The 19,305-nt window shown below is 37.8% G+C and overlaps 1 protein-coding gene across 1 annotated transcript in view; it reads left to right on the top strand.

The window, feature by feature from the left end:
* Positions 1 to 19,305, top strand: part of LOC122835714 (BTG3 associated nuclear protein) — a 40,183-nt gene extending 20,878 nt beyond the window's left edge. Inside the window, exons 12-13 of the mRNA XM_044124990.1 lie at positions 11,827 to 11,967; positions 17,857 to 19,305. Of these exons, the coding sequence (XP_043980925.1) occupies positions 11,827 to 11,967; positions 17,857 to 17,973 (258 nt within the window). The 3' untranslated portion in view covers positions 17,974 to 19,305. The remainder of the gene's footprint in view (positions 1 to 11,826; positions 11,968 to 17,856) is intronic.

Here is a 19,305-nt window from a genome sequence, read left to right as displayed (position 1 = left end):
TAATTATGTTTGTTTTACTAATAGTATGTAGTTTGCCTCAAAGCTGTTGCCATGTTATAATGCTGATAATAAACTGTAGTAGATACTTTGCAAGTATATTGGCATTTAGGTTAATGCTTTTATGATTTGCATTCAGATTTCTATAATCTACTCACGATCAACATATTTGGATTAATGTCCTTCAGCAAGTTTTCATGAAGTTTTATTCAATTCTGGCAAAGTGTTTGACCGCTGTTATTATTATTATGGCGCAGTTTACTCAATTATTTAAATAGTTTTTCCCGGCACTGACTTGGCTTTTTCACATAAGCCACACATTTTCAATTGGTTCATGTCAGGATTATTTCAAAAGTTTAATATTGGCCAGCTTTATAGCTTACAAAATCCGGTTTTGATGAGTGTTAGTCATTGTCCTGTTGGAATGTCCAATTCTATCCAAGTTTAAATAATCTAGCTGTTCATTTGAGGTGAAGTTGAAGAATTTGCAGATAGTTCTCCTTTATTGTCCCATCTGTTTTATTCAGTGACCCATAGCTCTGTCAGCTAAATATACACTCAGCATGATGCTATTTCAATAAGTGCACCTAATTCTTGTTTTTAAAAATGTAAAGTTTTGTGTTGTTTTGTTTTTCTATCCTTGACAATCATTATTTTAAAGACCTATCCGCCTGGCTAACGCTGCATGTCTTGGACCATTACTTTTGTTTTGCTAGTAGACAATCCTAAAGCCCATAAATAAGAAAATATACTCCTCATTGTCCTTCCTTTTCTTTTTTTATGAAAATGTTTAGGTAAATCTTGCAACACGTTGAGAGAAAAAAACAAAAAAAACACTGAATTTACCTTCCACAATATCTTTCAAATTGACAATCTGAAGCACGTTTTCCCTATGAAGAAAACTAAATACATTTGGGCCCTAATGAGAGTATAAAAGGTCCAGCTTTGTGCAAAGAGTAACAGTTTATTTGGTCTTAATAAGAGAGGCTAAACTAAAATGCTTAGAGGGCTATAGACTGACCTATGCATGTACAATTTGTCCATGGTACACACAGTGTCCATTGTGTGCTTATGTTCTGCATTAAATAAGCAGAGCATAAGCTGTGTATTCTGGGCCCACTGCCTGGGTTCAAATTACAGCTTTGTAGTTTAGTTTAAGGTGTTTTGCACAGATGAAAACAGACAGTTACAACCTAAAAGTAGAGCAACTCTGCCGGCTGAAGGTCAAGACAAAACTGGTCAACAGGGATCCAAATGTCCAAGTTTGCATAAAAAAATCCATCTGTGGAAAAGAGAAGGCAGACTCATGAAAATATGAAATAACTAGTCTTTTACTGTTCTCCCCGGTTCGTAACCTCTTATCTGGAGCTCTTCTGTCTGTGCTGTGATCTTACCCTGCTGATTCAGACCAAATGGGAAGATTGGAAGATGAAAGAAGACTGATTAGGAGGAGTGGCTGAAATGAAAAGATGGAAAAAAAAACATTAGGGGAGAGAGAAGAAAGATGAGACGTCTGGTTTGCATGTTATGTCCTAAAAATGGGTAGAAATTGACAACAGCTGATAGAGAATATCCGCTGCAATACTGAGCCGTGTTACAGGGTGTAATATTAGTACATGGAGATTGAGATGATGCCTTCTGCTGGTTCACTTACTCAAACAAACTGACCACAACGTAAGGTTTGTTCACTCAGTTTCTTTTGTTTTTATACAGTATGTAGACTTGCATTCTGGTTTTTATGTTGGGATTCAAATAGTGAGTTAAAAGTATTGAAAATGAAAAAAAAAAAAAAAAAAAAAAAGCAGCACTGGCGAAAGCACAGCTCTATAATCCATGTGTTTGGGTTCACTTGACAGCAGTTCCAGATGGAATCTCTTCAATTACTCTGTCCAACAAAATTAGCAATTTCTTGGCATTTACATAAACATTATCTTGGCATCTTTAGGCAATTGTTTAAATGAAAGGTGAACCGAGTATAAAGATGCCTATGACCTTAAGGATGTTTTTATGTTAAAGATGGCTTTATCTTTAAAACATATTGGTTTCATTGACTTGCTGTTGAAATGGCATAGTAATACTGTGTTGGAGACGATGTGAGCAAGGTTAAGATCTTTCAGACATGCAGTTTATTTTTTTTTTATTATCAGTCAAACCAGAGAGCAGTTTTTTTTTTTGTTTTGTCATCTGGCAAACTCGAAATTAACTTTTATGCCTTAAATCCAAGAATTACTCGTGCATAATCATGTTTTCACAAAGCCAGATGAGGTGGTTTCAGTGCTTTTGAGTGAGCTCTGGAGCTGTCAGCTGCCCTCTTGAAACCTAAGTTTCAAAGTTATTTGATTTGCAAGTTGACCAACTTTGGAAGGAACTGTGGGTGTTTAAGTTTTTTGGACTTTTTGAAAGATGGAGGATGCTGCACCTTGCTTCAATTTTATACTCTTTGTTTTGCATGCTACAGTCGTCCATTCTATTTGCTAAGTGTGTTTTGTCAAGAATTTGTCCCTGTTGGAATTCAGGGATCTTGTGGACACTCATTAAAGCAAATAATTTCTAAATTAAGAGTGATAAAATCCCCAACAATCTAGAAATTAACTTTTTACAACAAAAACTATACTTCAAAAATAGTGTCCAGGATAAGATCAGAGCTACTGAATGTATGGAGAAATGACCTCACTAACGGACTGGTTGTTAGTTTTCAATGATACTGTTGTCCAGTAGTTTAGGATTTCAAGAACTGATGAGAAAATATATACATTAAAGACCTTCTGAATCTAATTTATGAGAGCAGGAAATAGCTAAACATATCTAATAAAACTTTCAGAAAGGCATCAAATCCCATGTTGAGTAAGCCAGCAGTGTTGGAGAGGTTCCACCACCAGATATCATTACCCTTTACCATGGCTATCTGGGAAAATCCAGCTCATCTCAAGAGAGTCCTAAAAAGCTTTTCTAATTTCACCGATCTTGTCATCAACTCGCATCATTTACAAGTGACTGACTTGACAGCCGTCCGTTATGGGTTTTAGACATGTTTCTCTAAATTCCGGACATTGTCCCACCAGTTCTCTTCCTCGCCATAGTTGAACTGCTGCCATTTTCTTCGGTCAGCACATGTTTTCCCGCATCTGTTGCACCATCCCAATTGATGTTCTTCATGGTCAGTATGGGAACTGGGTTACAGAAGAGACTTCAGCTCGGCACTGGTCCATCCAGCCTTGCTGCCAGATCTTGTAAGCACAGCAGCACCCGGAAGAAAAGAAAAAGAGTTATCTTAAGAGATGATGAGAGGATATTAAAGGAACAAATTATTATGAAAGCCCAAATGCTGCGTGAGACAGAAGTGACAAAATGGTTGTAAAGAAATATAACTTTTTATTGTGTCTGACCCCAACTCTTCCCAAACCCTTTTGTAACACAAATGGGGATGCTCTTGTTTGCATTTGTGTGACAATAGCCAGAAACGACAGCTCCGCTGAGAAGGGTCTGGCATGGAAATTACACTTTGTTCTGATTTGTTCTTTCCAAACAAAAAGCAGATGAGAAATGTATAGGCTTAGACTTGCTGAAACATGGTGTGGGGTGATATGGGCTGGAGTCATACTGCTGGCATGTGGCCTGGGTTGCTCACTTGTCCCCTTTTTTTGAGTGTTGTTTCTGGTGTGGAAGTGGTTGTTATGATGCCTGTGATTCACAGAGCTCTGGGAGAATAACACTGAGACGAGATGATGCAAACAAGATGTTTTATGACCAATCTGTTGTATTAGTGGGATGTACATAAACACTTGAGGATTTAGGGATCAAGTGGCAGATTTTGTTTCAAAGAAGTTGTGGTCTGCTTTGTGTCCTGGTGGCATTAGGCCTTGGAGATAGAGGGCAAAAGATTGGAGGAATTCCTTTAAGCTCTAAACGTGAATGTTGATGCATATGGTTGAGTCAGCATTTTAGAGTTGTGCTGAAGAGGGTACCCCCACTTGTGTTTTCGTCTGTCTTTCGGGGCAAAGCAAAGGAAGGTTTTGTTCCAACTAAGATGGAGCAGATGTTTTAGATGGATTTTACTGCAAGTCAGCATCCACACTAGAGCTGACAGGTTTGAATCAAATGGGTTTTTTTAAAAAAAAAAAGGTTTTAGTTTTAGTGCATTTAGTGCCCATATAATTTAACTTGTTCTTTTACAATTAGTTTTATTAGGTACACCTTGCTATTACTCATTTGGCTCCACTTTTGCAAACAGAGCTGCCCCAATTCTCTGTTGCATTGATTTAGCATTGAATCAGAGAGATTCCACAGAGATTTTTGTAAACATTGACATAATAGCAACATGAAGGTGCTTCAGGTCTGTTTATTGCATTTCCGCTTTTACCTCCCCTAATGTGGTCACCGAGTTTATGTTCCCTGGTTCACATCAAGTCACTGCAAACATCTTTATCAGGGAATTTTGCAAATATTGGAATCAACCAAAGCCAGCATTGGAACTACACTTTTGTTTTGAAAAAATTATCTTTGCAAAAATAAATAAAAAGGATAACCAAGCAGAGTATAATACTCACAGCCTTTGGTGTTTATTATTGTGGCTGTTTAAGAAATCTTTCACAGAGAGCAAGATAAATGTCAATGGGGAGTTAACCCTAAGCATTCTTTTGATAAAGTTTAAAAGTATATTGCCAGCAGTCAAACTGAATTTACCTGAGAGATGTGATGTACTGATAAATTAAAAGCTACCTAATGATGATGATGACAGATCACTGCAAATCTGAAATCAGAGCTGGAACAGTTGGATTCTTGGTGCTGAGTACATTTGGGGTCATCTTACAGGGTCAGGTGTTAGCTGCTGATTAGGAGGAGTGTAGGTCGGTCGAAGGTCATTGAACATCTTCTGTCCACATATCACTTTACTTGTATTTATGGGTGTTTAAAGTGATAAAGAATGAAAAACATGAGAAAATTGTTTCATGTTTACTGGTGTCAGTAAAAGAGCATTTGATTTAAGAAACTTCTCTCTCCATCAAGACTCATTTGCAGCTTCTGAATCAACAGGAGATAAAGTGACTCATATTGATGAGTCACTTTTTTTTTTGTTGTTGTTGGTTAAATTTTACAACCTGTGTATATCATCTTCTCTGGCTCCACGGAATAAAACAAGATAATTGGAAACATGATAACATGATAAAGTCAACATCCTAAATAACAAAATTTACTGGCATTGTAAAAATGCCTTTTCACTATTCAGGCACAAAAGAGTTTTATTTGAGCTAGAGAACAGAGAAAGTTTTTTTTTTTTTTGTTATTTTGTCAGCTCGATCTCTCTCTGTGGCCTGTTGTTGTTGCCATCAGGCTCCTTTGGTATTCCTGCTCTGGATCAGGAATTGGTTCAAACTGGTTTGGTCATAAAATATCTCCCAGAGTCAGTCCTATTGTGACTCCCAGTTTGTTGGTGGGAGTTGCAAACCAAAGGATACAAGGGAGGGTTTGATTGGTTGCAGGTGTAGAGCTGTGGTGCAGAAACAGTCATGTTTGGGATAAAGATGGAAAGATTTTAGGTAACAAGTTCATATAAAACAAGCATTCTGCAGAATCACATGGCGAAAGGAACTTTCTGTGTTGGCCCATGTGCCCACAGTGTCTTATCTGCAGGTAAGTGTAAAGAAATGTCCATAATGCCTTTTCCCCCTCTGAAGAAAGCTCTAAGAACTTTTTCTTAGAGCTTTTTTACATCTTTGCAAATTAAAATATCACTGCTAAGTTAACTTAATACAAAAAGTAAAATTCAACAAGGTTTTTTTTTAATATTATTATTTCTTTCAAATGTTTCATTTGCATTTGACAGGAATAATGCCAGAAAGAAAAGGAGAGGACATACAGTAAATGGCCCAAGGCCAGGAATCAAACCAGGGACAGTTGTGTTGAGGTGCTCTTGTTGTACCAGTGAAGCACTTGGTGCCTCATGCTAACAGTGGTTTACATGGCAAGCATCTATCTCTGTTATTATTGCCTTACATTAATTCAAACCCAAAATTCATTTTTCTCTCCTCTAAACTTTGTATTAATGTCCATGGACACAGCACCCTGTAAACACTGAAATTGTGTGCATCATCTGTAGAACATAAAAGTTCACTTTAAAATTTAATTACATTATTAAATTTTAGATGATATTCCCATTTATTGAGATCTGCTTGCATTTTAATTCATGCAGGTTTTGGTTGCTTTCACAGAGCTTATTGTTTTCCATTCTGTCATTCTGCTGAGGCCCAGCTACAGTCACATAAAGCCTCCAGCCTAAGAGACAAAATAAAAAAACAATCAACCAAGAAATTTAATGACTGCAGTGAGATATATTTAAGGCATTCTTTTTATTTTCCAAGCCCACACAAAACAAGCTGTTGGACGATTGGTGGTATAAATGTGTGTTTTCACAACCAAGTTCCAGCCAAGCCTTAGTCTCTCTCCCTTTCCAGTTAGACATAGCCTACCCAGCCAGACCTGGTGTTTCTGCTTTAACATCTGCCTAGGCTTTGCAGATGTTGTTGACTGCTGCTAAATGAGGAGGAAGTTTCAAGCACCACAAACTCCAAATGTTTTTTTGTTGTTTTTTTACTTTTTTTTTTCCTGTCTTGGTTTAGTATTTCCAAGTTCTAAAAGAAGAGGTGGTATTTCTCTGGAACCATGTTTGTGTGGTTTGACCTCTGAGAGTATTTCTAACTTTTTTCCCATCTGTATGGAGTCAGGTTTCAGAACACGTCAAACAAAAGGATAAGCTCCCACAGATTCACATGTACTCAATTAAAAGGAGGGGATTTAGTTGTTGAACAGCTGAGTTTAAAGGAGTATTAAGTCTTGCTAATAATTTAGTCCTCTAAAAGCTCTTCTTCATCTATCAATGGTTACATCAAGTGAAAGAAGACAATTGTACTTTAAGCCTTAAAGTCAGCCACATTGAGTCATGCTGGTCATCTGTACCTTTAATTTTTGTACTGGTTTTTTCTTTTTTGTTTGTTTTTGTGCTTGGATTAGTATTGCTGTATTTAACTACTTTTCTGTGGGACTTATTAAAAGCATTACAGCATAAGTAAAAGTTTCTTTTGCTCCCCCATTGTCTCCTGACAATGCATCCAGAGAATTTTAAATGCAAATTTTTCAGAGCTCTTTTCTCCATTGCTGCGGTTTATTTTCCATTTACTCCCGCTAATCTGATCTGCGTTTAAGCCTCGCAAACTATGATTACCAACCAACTGATCTCTAATTGGGAAGGGCAGCAGCAAAGCATTTAAAATCTGCTGACAGGTCTATTTATTTTCACAAACACCGTCCATTGCCTGAGATCTAAGGTATTAAGTCACAATGAAAGCCAATCTCAGCCTTAATAAAATGTTAAGCAAATGGGCAGGATTTCCAAGGTGCTCTGGCAGAGCAGATTTAGGTTAAAGTAATCTTTTAATGATGACAGCATGATTCCTGTAACGGTGGTCCAGTCAGAGTTTAAACTTAAATCTAATACAGAATCCAATAAAATAGCTAAAGATTAGAGTGATGACAGGGAGGCCTTCAGAGATCATAGATTTGGAGCTCATCACCAAAGATGTCAAAACAAATGATCTGATCACAAGTCGCCACAATTTTTTAGTTGTTAAACATTTTGAAAGACATTCAGTGTTTTTCTGCTTCTTCAGAATAATGCCTTACTTTTTGTTTATCTATCAGTTAAAGTCAGTGACATGTGCGAGGCACGATTTAAGACATTAAACTTCTTTTTGACCAGTAACTTAAACTCAGAGTAAAATCAGCCACACCCCAAACTCCACAGCATCCAGATTGCTGACCTCAACCTGACACCCAGTCAAGGAAAGACGTTATCAGGCTTGATACCGGATTGAGTTGGTTCAGTCGCTTCTCTACTTCTGCAGTCTCAAGTAACTTTTATTCTGAAAGAGAGGCTACTCGTAGCATTTGCAACCGTGTTGTTTAGTGCATTTCTTTCCCTATTAATCATTTTGTTGTTAATGAAACCTCATCTACAAGCAAGATAACTGTGGCCTCATTAGACCTTTTCTTTTTGATGCAACATTGTAATTATTTCTGTTGTCGCATGACTGCTAATGAGCTAAATGATGATTATATCCTATTAGCAGCGAGAAGTAATTATCATTAGCTCTCACCGAATCACCTAATTATCTCTTGTTATATGAGCTTCAGTTTAACCATATAGTCATAGTAATGACATTTTTTTATTCAAAAGGCCAAAAAGTATTTAATCACAGATAGTTTGTGTCTGTCTTCATGTTATTTTCATCTTGGTCTGACTTTAATGCCAAATTTGGCAACTTCACACCCAACAGTAAAGACTGGTTGTTCTCTTAGAGAAAGCTTCTGGGACAGGAAGTGAAGCCGAAAAGTTCCCGTGCAATCCCTCCGCAGGTCTCACACGCCGTTCCAACTCTGTAAATGCTTCACTGAACCTCTGTGTGTTGCTCCTCACAGCTGAGAATGCAAACTGCTCTCAAAAGGAGGATGAGACTCTAATTGAGTGAGACAAGTGTTTACAGTCTCGAATCTCAACCACATCCCCTCCTCTCTCGACCCATCCCTCCTCCCCAAACTCCAGTAATTGTACTCTTAGATATACCATTTGGACTGCAGTGAAACACTCCTACAGAGGGATTACAAAGAGATGAGAACTTGGCACGAGCTGCTTTTGTTGCCTAATGTAACAGTGTGACAGAGCGGAGCTAACGATGCTTCTCCGTGGATGTCTGCCATGCAAACGTCTGAGCAGCTGGTTTCTCACCCTTCTAGTGACTTATCACACTGAGCACTGTTTGCGCTGGTTTTGCACAATGCTGTTTAATAATTGCAGCCACATTTTTTTGAAGTGGATTTTATTTAATTGCCGGGGAATTTGTTAAAACTATTAATCTCTTTTTACAAGTTATACATATTTTCTGAGTTGAAAACAGTTGAAGCATGGAGGCAAATGGAGACTGTCTGCTCGCAGCTGTTTCTGCTAATGCAAAGCAAAACGGCTGTTGGCAGACACAAGAGGGATTGATACTCTCCTCTAACTCTTGGCAAGAAAGCAAATGCGAGTATTTCTCAACATGTGAAATTAATTCTTAAATGTTCGATTACTGTTTACACCAAGCCACCAGTGTAGTGGTTCAAATAGTTCAGATTTATAGGTCACCAAACTGCGATTCATTTTACCCAGATGTAATCGCTGTCGGCTTCATTCAGAGCCTAACCCAGTCGCATCCAACCCAGTCTGTTCTTTTAAGTGTCCTTGTGGTATGATCCAATGAGTCATATGGGCTGCTAACGCTAATGGCTTCCATCAGGCTGACTGAGGCTGGTGATGAGGCAGCAAAATGTGCGGCAACGCTGGCGAAGCATCACCCTGGTGGACTCGAACCGAACCTTTGAGGCCAGTCATCACTTCAGAACTTCAAAGCAGCAGTTGGAAAAGATGGCTTCGAAACAGTGTGGGACTCGGAGATTAGAGCAACAAACATAATATGCAGTTGAGGTCTGCTGTTTTTCTGTGGGCTTGCTTATTCATCTTTAACTTTTTATAGTCTGGTGAGCATGTCCGAGGTTAGTCCCACAAACAGAGACCCCACATAACTAAATGCAAAAGAAACCTGAGACTTGGGATTTTTTGAAGATGACTTGTGTTTAATTTTAGGCCATGAAATTAAAAATTAAAAGAATACAAATGAGCTAATTTATTTAGCTCATGCAAGAGGGTTCCACTTCAAACAGAAAGTATCCATATTATTGCTGCGAGGCTCCGGACCGCAGTAAATCATTAGCAGTGTTCTCTCAGTCCTCAAGCTAATTAAAGTGATCGTGCACCAGGACCGAGCTGACTGGAGTTTTCTCTCTATCCATCTTTCAGTGTGTTGCGTTGACAGCATGATTGCATGTTAATATGAGTGTCTGTTGTCACATATAACTTATGTGTCTTAAATTAACAGCAGTACCATGCTGCTCTCGATGGAGTTCTTTTTAACTGTTAGATTCTGCCTAAAAGAAGACCTGGAAAGAACTTAATCTTTATTTCACCAAGAAAATCCCATTGAGATTAAAAATCTCTTGCAAATGAATCCTGGCCAAGACTGGCAGCAGCACACAGAGGACACAGAGAGATGCTAAACTGCCTTTAAGAAACTGTGCTACACACCAGTGTTCTGTAATTATTGCACCAAAACTACACAACTTTGACTCAGGCATCTGGTTTTCTACACAAGGGGCGATATATGCCCGCTGGCAGTCATTTGCCTTCTTCTTTTCTAAATACATGTTAACCATTATGTTCACATTTGAGTTTAAATGGCATGCATTTTTTTAAAGCATACAATCCTTAGTTAAGGTGAATACATTTCTCTCCTGCAATCTTGATTATAAAGTTAAATTTATAATTCAGTATCTATCAATGAGGAAAATGGGGCAAAACAATAAGACACAGTCTTATTGTTTTTATGCATTTTCATATTTCAGAAGTCATACATTGATGGGTTTTTTTCTACCAAGTCAAATTTAAGGTGTGGTCAGATAGTGTTGCTGTTTTAGGTTTACGTTACATAATGTGACTTTTATTTTAGTGCATTTTAATGTTAGCAGCCTGCTGCTGCAACTCTTCTTCAGAACAACCTACAGATTCCCTGTTACTTGGTTAGGATATTTTGAATTAGGATTTTGCAGAGTGTTTATGGGTTGTTATTATCTCACTTCCATTTTATAGCTCTTTCTATGACCTCAGAGTGGATAAAGACAAAGAAGTTCAGACCACTGCAGATTAAACAGCAGCCGGAATAGGGTGCAGACCAAATAAGATTTCTGCCATTTAGAAACAATCCCAGTCTCAAAACCTTAGTGGTTCATGGAAACGTTATTTTATAAACCATTACACCAAAGTCACATTTGATCTACTTGCTGGCATAAAAATCTATAGTTGTATTATTTCCAATGACAGGCTTGATAGGCTGCTTTAAAGGAATTGTCCTACATCACACATTTGGTGAAATTAAGTGAGTTTTCTGTTGCTGAATCTGTTGCAAACATAATGGTTATGTTTTTTTTAAAAAATGATTTCATCCATTTGTAGCAATTTCCCAGTTTTCAAACTTTATAAAACTTTAAACTGGCTGGTTCAGATTCAACTTTAACAACCATAATTAAAGGCATTCAGAACATTTCTTTCTTTGTGGTTAAATCTAAACATGTCTTCACAGAGAAATGTTTGTAGAAAAATACAACCAATGCACTTTCTCCAAGTTTCTCACTGCACATCTGATAATCTACAAATACAGTAAAATACTGCAAGTTACAGGACAAATGTATGGCGCACGAATAAAGTCCAACTAAAACAGTGACAGCATACCTTGGGTGGATCCTTCAATAATTGGAAGTATTAAATGTTTTTAAGAACAAACAGCAAATCTTGATTCTGATCAGCAGCATCTTTTGACATGGTTCTTCTGGATTATTTGCTCCCCCACCACACACACACACACACGCACACACACGCACATCCACACCCCAAATGGATTGTTATTCCAGCAAATGAAATGATTGTGTGTCCTTTATGCATCTCTGTGCACAGCACGTATTCCTCATCCTAAAATCTTCTTTCTCTAATGTGTCTTTGTTTCCATCTTTGACTGGGAGGTTTTATTATGTCACACCCATAGTTAATCATAAAAATTATGCCACTGTAGCACCTGTCCTGCATTTGCAGTTACTATGTATTAGCATAAACTGACTTCTGATGCTGAAACAAAAGGTCCCGTATGGTGACATTGATCCTTATGTCTTTCTGCCCCTTGATGAATGCCCTAGGTACTGCGTGGAGCTCAGTTGATAGCCGTTGCTTCAGCCGATGGAGGAGCCACGGCGGTAGAGGGGTCCGCCCTCCCACCTGACATCCAAGTGCAGTACGTGCAACTAGCTCCTGTTTCAGATCACGCAGCGGCTGTGCAGGTAAAACAACAAATCAAACTCTTTTAGACTCTTACATTCATGTTCACAGCTTGTTTATTGTAAGGAAGATTTGCAGTTTGTAGACGCTTAAGTACATACTGTTATATCAGAGGCTCGTTCATAGCCTAAACTTACTTCACCAGACAAAGTTGCATACTGCCAGTAAGTTGATAGCAGTTGTGAAACAAAGTTACAATGACAGGCAGAAATATTGCAGTGTCTAAATATCAAGAGCTCTTGTGGCGTGATATGTTATTGCACCCCTAATTGGTGTGGAAAACTTGCTGGTTGTAAAACATTAAAATGGTACCAGTCCATTTTCATCCTTTAAACATATCAGAACTGTTTAAAACTATTAAGATCTTTGTTCATTCCTCATTAAAAAAAAAAAAAGAAATAAATCATGTTCACGTTAGTAATCTAGAGACATAAAAGAAAAGGGTAAATACACCTCTCTGTTAGGGACTTCAAGAAATCCCAATTCAAATGGATGCATAATTTGCTTGTCAGGGTTGCTTTTCTAACCCAGACCAAGACCACAATAGAACAGTGGATCACAAAAACCTTACCAAGTGTTGGTTGTTGCAATAAACTGCTGACACGAAGCAATTGTTAACAAAACGACTGACAAAAGAAGACTCAGAAAAGTCGTCATTTAAAGTGTCACTACTCTAGGCACACACATTCTGCGTAACCTTCACAGCTTTAGTTGAGTAGAAAGCTCTACTCAACTGTTTGATTGTTACTATATAAGCAGCTACAGGAATCACACCTTGAAGGTTGTTGATGTATGAGAGCTTAGAGTTGGCAATTTCACCATCTGATGTAGTTTTTCCAGACTGTTGGACAACCAGTAATTAAATTTAAAGAAGTACTGAGTCTCATGGTGTGATACAAGGAAAAGGGTAGTAATTAGTAAAATGCCCAAAATCCCCCTATCATTGAACTGATTAAGCAACAACCACATTTTGGATCAGGATGGTGTTCAAGTGCATGGGGGCTAGCCTTTGAAGTGGTCATTTAAACTCTGCAAGAGATTTAAAGCAACAGCACAATCCCACTGTTCTTTCTTCTTTTCTTTTCCCTAAATATACCAAGGATTGCGTTTCATTTTTCTTCTTGCTGCGGTGTCTTTCCCTTTAAATGCAAGCTCAGATGGTTTCCTTCAAGATCTTCAATAAATGAACTGCTTGTTGCTTTGTCATTACATAAGCAAAAGAAAAATTGATTTATGACTGTTTGAAAAGGCCTTTTTGGTACTGATAAGAATCTCCATTCATCCTCAGATAACATTTGCCTTCTTTTAAGAAATACAGACTCCAAATGTGTTTTCCACCCATGGTTGCAAATTAGGAATTTCCCATGTAGGACCTCGCCCAGTTCATATGAGCCCCTTTTGTTGTCCTTCTGTTGTCCATAGTAGGCTAGATAATGGTCTCCATGATTTTGTGAGTGGGAGACAGCTGAAGTGATTGTGCCTTTTGGGAGTACATTACTGATATCCTCTAAGTGTCTCGTCAAAAATATTTAGGCTCCTTCAGCCCTTTCCCGTTTTCACATTGCAACTACAAACTTCAGTTTATTTTTATTAGATTTTTATGTGATAAACCAACACAAGGTGGTGCAATACTGTGAATTAGAAGGAATAGCACTTTTTTAATTTTTGTTGTCATTTACCAATCATTTAAATGCTTTTAAGTGACTGCCACATAATAAATGTGGGAGGAAAAGATTGCCTTAAGAAGTCGCCCAATTAAGAAATAAAGTCCACCAATGTATAATGCACTTCAAACCACAGTATAAATTTAGTTGTTCTATGAATGCCTCAGAGCTTTGTTAGAGACCATTAAGGCACTTCTCCACTGCCAAGTCGCACTCTAACCAGTTAATGTGCGGTTCGGTTCTGCCCCATTTGTGAGCGCCTCCATTACAGTCTGTTCCTGTCTATTGTGGACATTCATATGAGATGTTCACAATGTGAACCAACATCAGTTGTGGTCAACTCTTCGATGATTTTTGCAGCAACACTCAGCAATCAAGAGCCAATTGTAAAAATGGCTAATCTCAGAACTATACTGACCGGCTGGGCAAACCAATCGGACAATTGATTAAGAGCTCATTGGAAGATCTGAAGGAAGTGGAGAAGGCCACACCTCAGTTTGGAGACTTTTTGAATCGGACAATTATTAGCTGTGTAAATCTGGCCTCTATTTAGGTGTGTTAAGAAGATGGTCATTGTCATTGAAAGCCAAATTAAAAGGTTTTTCTGGCTGTGTGCCTTAAGCCCCATAGTAGGCAGCAAACATGGAAGAAGGTGGTTTGATCAAATGAGACCAAAATTAACTTTTTTGGTGACAAGCTTTGTTTTGCAAATGATTGACACTCCCAATCTTACTGAACACACCATTCCTGTGATAAAACATGGTGTTGGAAGCAACATGCTGTAACGACAGGGAAGCTGGTCAGAGTTGAAAGATTGTTGGAGCTAAATGCAGGACACTCCCAAGAAAAAACCTGCAGCTCTAGCTATATAATAATTCATATTTGGGCAGAGATTCACCTTTGACCAGGACAACAACCTCAACAGTACAGCCAGAGCTACAACATAATAGTTTAAATCAAAGCAAGTTCGTGAGTTGGAACAGCCCAGTCAAAGTCCAGACCTAAATCTACTTAAGAATTTTTGGCAAATCTAAATAAAAAAAACAATTTCCACAGATGCTATTCGTGAAATTCGACTGAACTTGAGCTTCTTTGTAAAGAAGAAGGGACAAAGACTTCAGTCTGTGGCTGGTAAAGCTAGCACAGACAAACTCCAAATGACATACAGCTGTAATTGCAAAGGAATGACTCAAAGGGGCTGAAAGGAAAAGAACACCATTCTTTTCAGATTTCCATTTGTGAAAAAAGAAAATCTTTTTTTCTTCCACTTAACAATTATTTACTACGATATGTTGGTCTATCACACAAAATCCTAATTAAATTCACGAAAGTTTGTGGTTGTACTAATATGAAAGGTGTGAATGCTTTTGCAAGGATCTGTGGAGTGATCAAAGACTTTGTACTGTGTTCCACCATCTCTTCTTCATGAAGTTTGGCACATTCTCAAATCAAGCAGCTTGTTTGCATAAAAATAAATGTCTTTATTTTTCTTATGTGAGACTGGGTGCAGATCTGAATTGAAATGGACCGATCATTCTTCAGTGTGTTTCAGTACAAATGGGGCTCAGTAAGGCCATGTGTCTGATGATATTCAACACTTGATTGTAAAGTGTTCACTGACCAAACAAAATGTAACCTCGCTGGAATCAGACCCAGAGCTATAACAGTTGTTATCAAAAATCCACCCATTTGTGCAAGTTGATTTAATCTTTGGACGGACTTACTAAACAAATAGTAAACGAGTCAGCCAAATGTTTTAATGTTTTTAACGATACATGGATCTGCCTACCTGGTACCGGACATGTTGTTCTCTCAGCTGGGTTTTGGTATCTTACAGTATCCTCATTGTGGGTTAAAGTTCAGAGAAAGGTTAGCATTGTTCCTTACTTCACTCTTTAGAGTACTGTTAAATCAAGAGACAGGCTCACATCAGTTTCCAGACATGTGGTTGCACTTATGCAACTCACTGAAAAATTTCTCATTCTGATGTGTTTGTCTCTGCATTTTCCTTTCTTTTTATTTAATTGTTTCCATTACATAGATGAGAAAGGAGCTTACCAGTGAGATATTTTCTGCAGTCCAAAGGCCTTTTCTGCAGTCTAGGGTTTTGTCTGGCTAGTTTCTGCCTCATGGTTTATTATCAGCTTGACTGCGGGAAAAATGAGAACTTTAAGAAGGTTTTGAAACCCTGAAAAATAAGCCCCTCTTTCTAATTAGAAACACGTATTTATCTTCTGGAGATTGTCACCAGCCACGCACATTCACAGTCACTGTAGATGCAAATATATGAAGGCACTTTATATTAAATCGCTTGCGGTCATAAACATATCAAACAAAACAGTTTACACATGTTGAGGGTGTTGTAAATATATGTAGTACACACACAATTATCATAATTTCATTGCTAAGGACAACATATGTTCTTCAAATATTAACCTTTGGGGTCCTGAGTCATAATACTTTGTGCTTTGTTTTGGTGCAGCTGTGTTCGAATCATAGCTGATGTGTAGCAACAACATACTGGGCTGGAGGAAGGATTTTATGCTGCAGGTGTCTTTGAGGAAACGTTTGGCATTAGTTCAAGGAAGGAGTGAGTCATTCGACATGGTCATCATCTAGGACTGAGTCATGAACCTTGATTTAAAAAATAAGTACATCACCAGACATTGCTCTGTCTGAAATAGATGCACTAATCAGAGTTCCATTGCGCTGTTTTTTTTTCACCAGACAATATTAATTTAGGCTTTTCAGAATTTCTCTGTAAGAAGGAACTAAAACATTCAAAAATAAATATTTCAGAGTAATATTTTAAATATTTTCAACTTCAGTGTTAATATGTTAAGGAAGAACAGAATGAATATACTTCTCATTTCAAACTGTAAAGAACTTCTTATGTTCAAAATCAGCATGGTTAATGTTAAACTTTGTGTGCATTCCTGAGAATGTAGATGTTCACCTTAAATATGAAATTTCCAAAAAGTTCACATGTCCAGCATTTTCTACACGATGCTGAAAGCTTTAAATGATCAAACCACTATCAAAGTCACTATATTCTGTTCAGCCTTCCTGTTATCTCTTGAAATAAACTTTTTTCTTTTAAATAGCTTCTTGCTTTTCTATACTTCATCTGATTTGATTTCTATCTATGATTTCATTTTACTGCTGATACTGAAAATAGGTCTTATAGAAAAAATGAATGTGCAGAATGGGTTGCTCTCAGGAGCCTACTTAGTTCTCCACGATACAGTGATGGGATGCTATTTGTATAATAGGTTCCTCCCCTATTAAATATTTTACTCTTGACTGTTTGTGGTAATGTAAAATAGTGGAAGCTATTGCTAGCTATTGCTAAGCAGACTGCAACCCTGAAGAAGAATGGCCACAACTTCTCATAAACATTGAAACTGCCTTCCCAGATGAGCTGAAGCTGTTATATTGGCATTGGGTGGGCCTGACATTGGACTGAACCCTGTGGATTAGAAACGGGATGTCACCCAAGTTATGTGTATGAAGGCAGATGATCGAATACCTCTGGCAATGCCGTGTTTCTGTTGTTCATCTGCAGTTCTGTTGAGCCAATCGTCTTCTTTTTATTATGCCTCGGATCTTAGGAGGAAATCTTACATTTGACTGAGGGTGTCGTTTTTTTCTTTTAAACCTTGATTATAACAATACATCCCTAATTTTTTGCTAGAGCTGTCTTTTGTATTTTGTGCCGCCAAAGACTTTTTTCCATCGTTGGCACGTGAAAACTCTTTTAAAACGTTTTTTTTTTCACTAGATAAAATCTGACACATGGTCTCGTTTGACAACAGAACATGTGTTTACCACACCAACATTCTTTGTGCTCATCTGAGATGAGCTCATTTCCAGACAACGCTGAAAGTTTCTCCACATAATTACATATACATGTTTTGCTTCGATGTTGCCTAATTCATTTTCATGTTACGTTTTTGTGTAACGTGAAACACAGCACACACACCAAACCTTGTTGACTGACAATTGTTTTCTAAGGTGCTCCTGAGCCTCAAGGTCTGTGCATCCAGCAGTGGTTTCCAGCTTTGTGGAGCTTTTTCTTTTGTTGATTAACTGTGATCTTGGCCTTTATTTTGAATCATCTTTGATTCAGAGCAGTATGCTACATAAATAATATTTTAACTGCGGCATCTCAATGTTTTTCTCATCAACAACGCTTCCTCTTTCTGTTTCTCCCCCTCTGTTTCTCAGGCTGCTGAACTGGCTCCAGCTTTGCAGGCTGAGATGGAGGTGAAAGAAGCCATCCAGGGTGCCATCCATGGAGACAACGGCGAGGTTGTCCAGATTGTCAGCTCTGTGGCCACCTGAGATCTCATCGCAGACCTGAACTCTGCCATGCAGCATGGCCCAGTGTGTCTCTGTGGAAAAGTCTGACGCAATCAAGCTAGAAAGTTTCTTAAGGTCACTGATGACACAGAGAGAAAGAATTATTTTTTTCTTTTTGCAAATTGCTGGATTTTTTTTTTTTTTTTACACCAAGTGGTACACAATGAGATGATTTTTTAAAAGAAAAGACAAAAAGAAATCGTTACACTCCCAGATCAACTGTGGTCATTGTTGCACTATTGTAACCAGAAGGACCTGGACTACTGGCAGGACATGGAGGGGGTTCAGTATGCTGTTATTTTCTCAGCTTTAGAAAAATCTCATATAATTAATACTTGGCTTTGCTTATCCTTACTTGCCCCAGTGTATGCCAATGGAGAGGTGGATGTAGATAAGGACAGCTACTCTTGTTTGTTTGAAATCGCTTGTCCTTCACAACAATTGAGTCCACACTATTTCTCCCAGCTATGAGCTGAACCTTTCTTGGCTTTGATTTGTTTTCATATCTCCACAGTCTTAGATTTTTGTTTTCTTTGTTTTATTTATGGAATTGTTACACCATGTAAAATTTGAGAAGCTTTAATTTTAGAGAAAACCATAAGTAGAAGAGACAGTACTGGGGTAGACCGAACATAAAGCTTGTTGACATCCACGGAAACCCTAAAGTTTGTTTATTTGTGTCAGTTTTGTCTGTATGACAGATCCACTTTTGCGAATAAAACATGTTTGTGGCCACCATAAAAAAAGTGCTTTTATTTTTATTTTTTTGGTCCATATCATCTCAATTACCATCTATTTGCCTTCAAAGTTCTATTACATCTACTGTGGAAAGACAATTAAAGTCTCCCTGAGTTGATCGTTTCGGTTTGAGGATGTTGAGGTTACATGTTGAGCTAATTTATCCTGCTTTTGAAGTACATAATGAATCATTTTGGCTTCAGTTACCATAAGAATAGGCTACTGTACTTTTAACAGTCCTGACAAAAAAGGAATGCAGCAAAATAAGCTCAGCACAGTTTTTGTTCAGAGTGTAATTAATGCTTCTCTTGTTATTGTTTATGAACTATAATTACATTCCTTGAAATGCATTTCTGCTACAGTTTTGTATAAATATAGAGGATGTGTTGTATTTGAGAGAATTTTCCCTAATGATGTATACACACATACAGTCAGACAGACAGGGCAGAGATAAGAGAGACACTTCAAGACTGTATGTGTTGCTGTGAGCATGTTTCCCATGCTCAGTGTGATGTAATGGTGTATTTTGGATTGAGGATGTGAACCAGGCGACAAAATGAACTTGATAAAACAACA

Source organism: Gambusia affinis, linkage group LG08 (assembly GCF_019740435.1).
Source record: "Gambusia affinis linkage group LG08, SWU_Gaff_1.0, whole genome shotgun sequence".
NCBI lineage: Eukaryota > Metazoa > Chordata > Actinopteri > Cyprinodontiformes > Poeciliidae > Gambusia > Gambusia affinis.
Note: the sequence above shows the minus strand (reverse complement) of the source record. Positions and strands in the feature narration are given on the sequence as shown.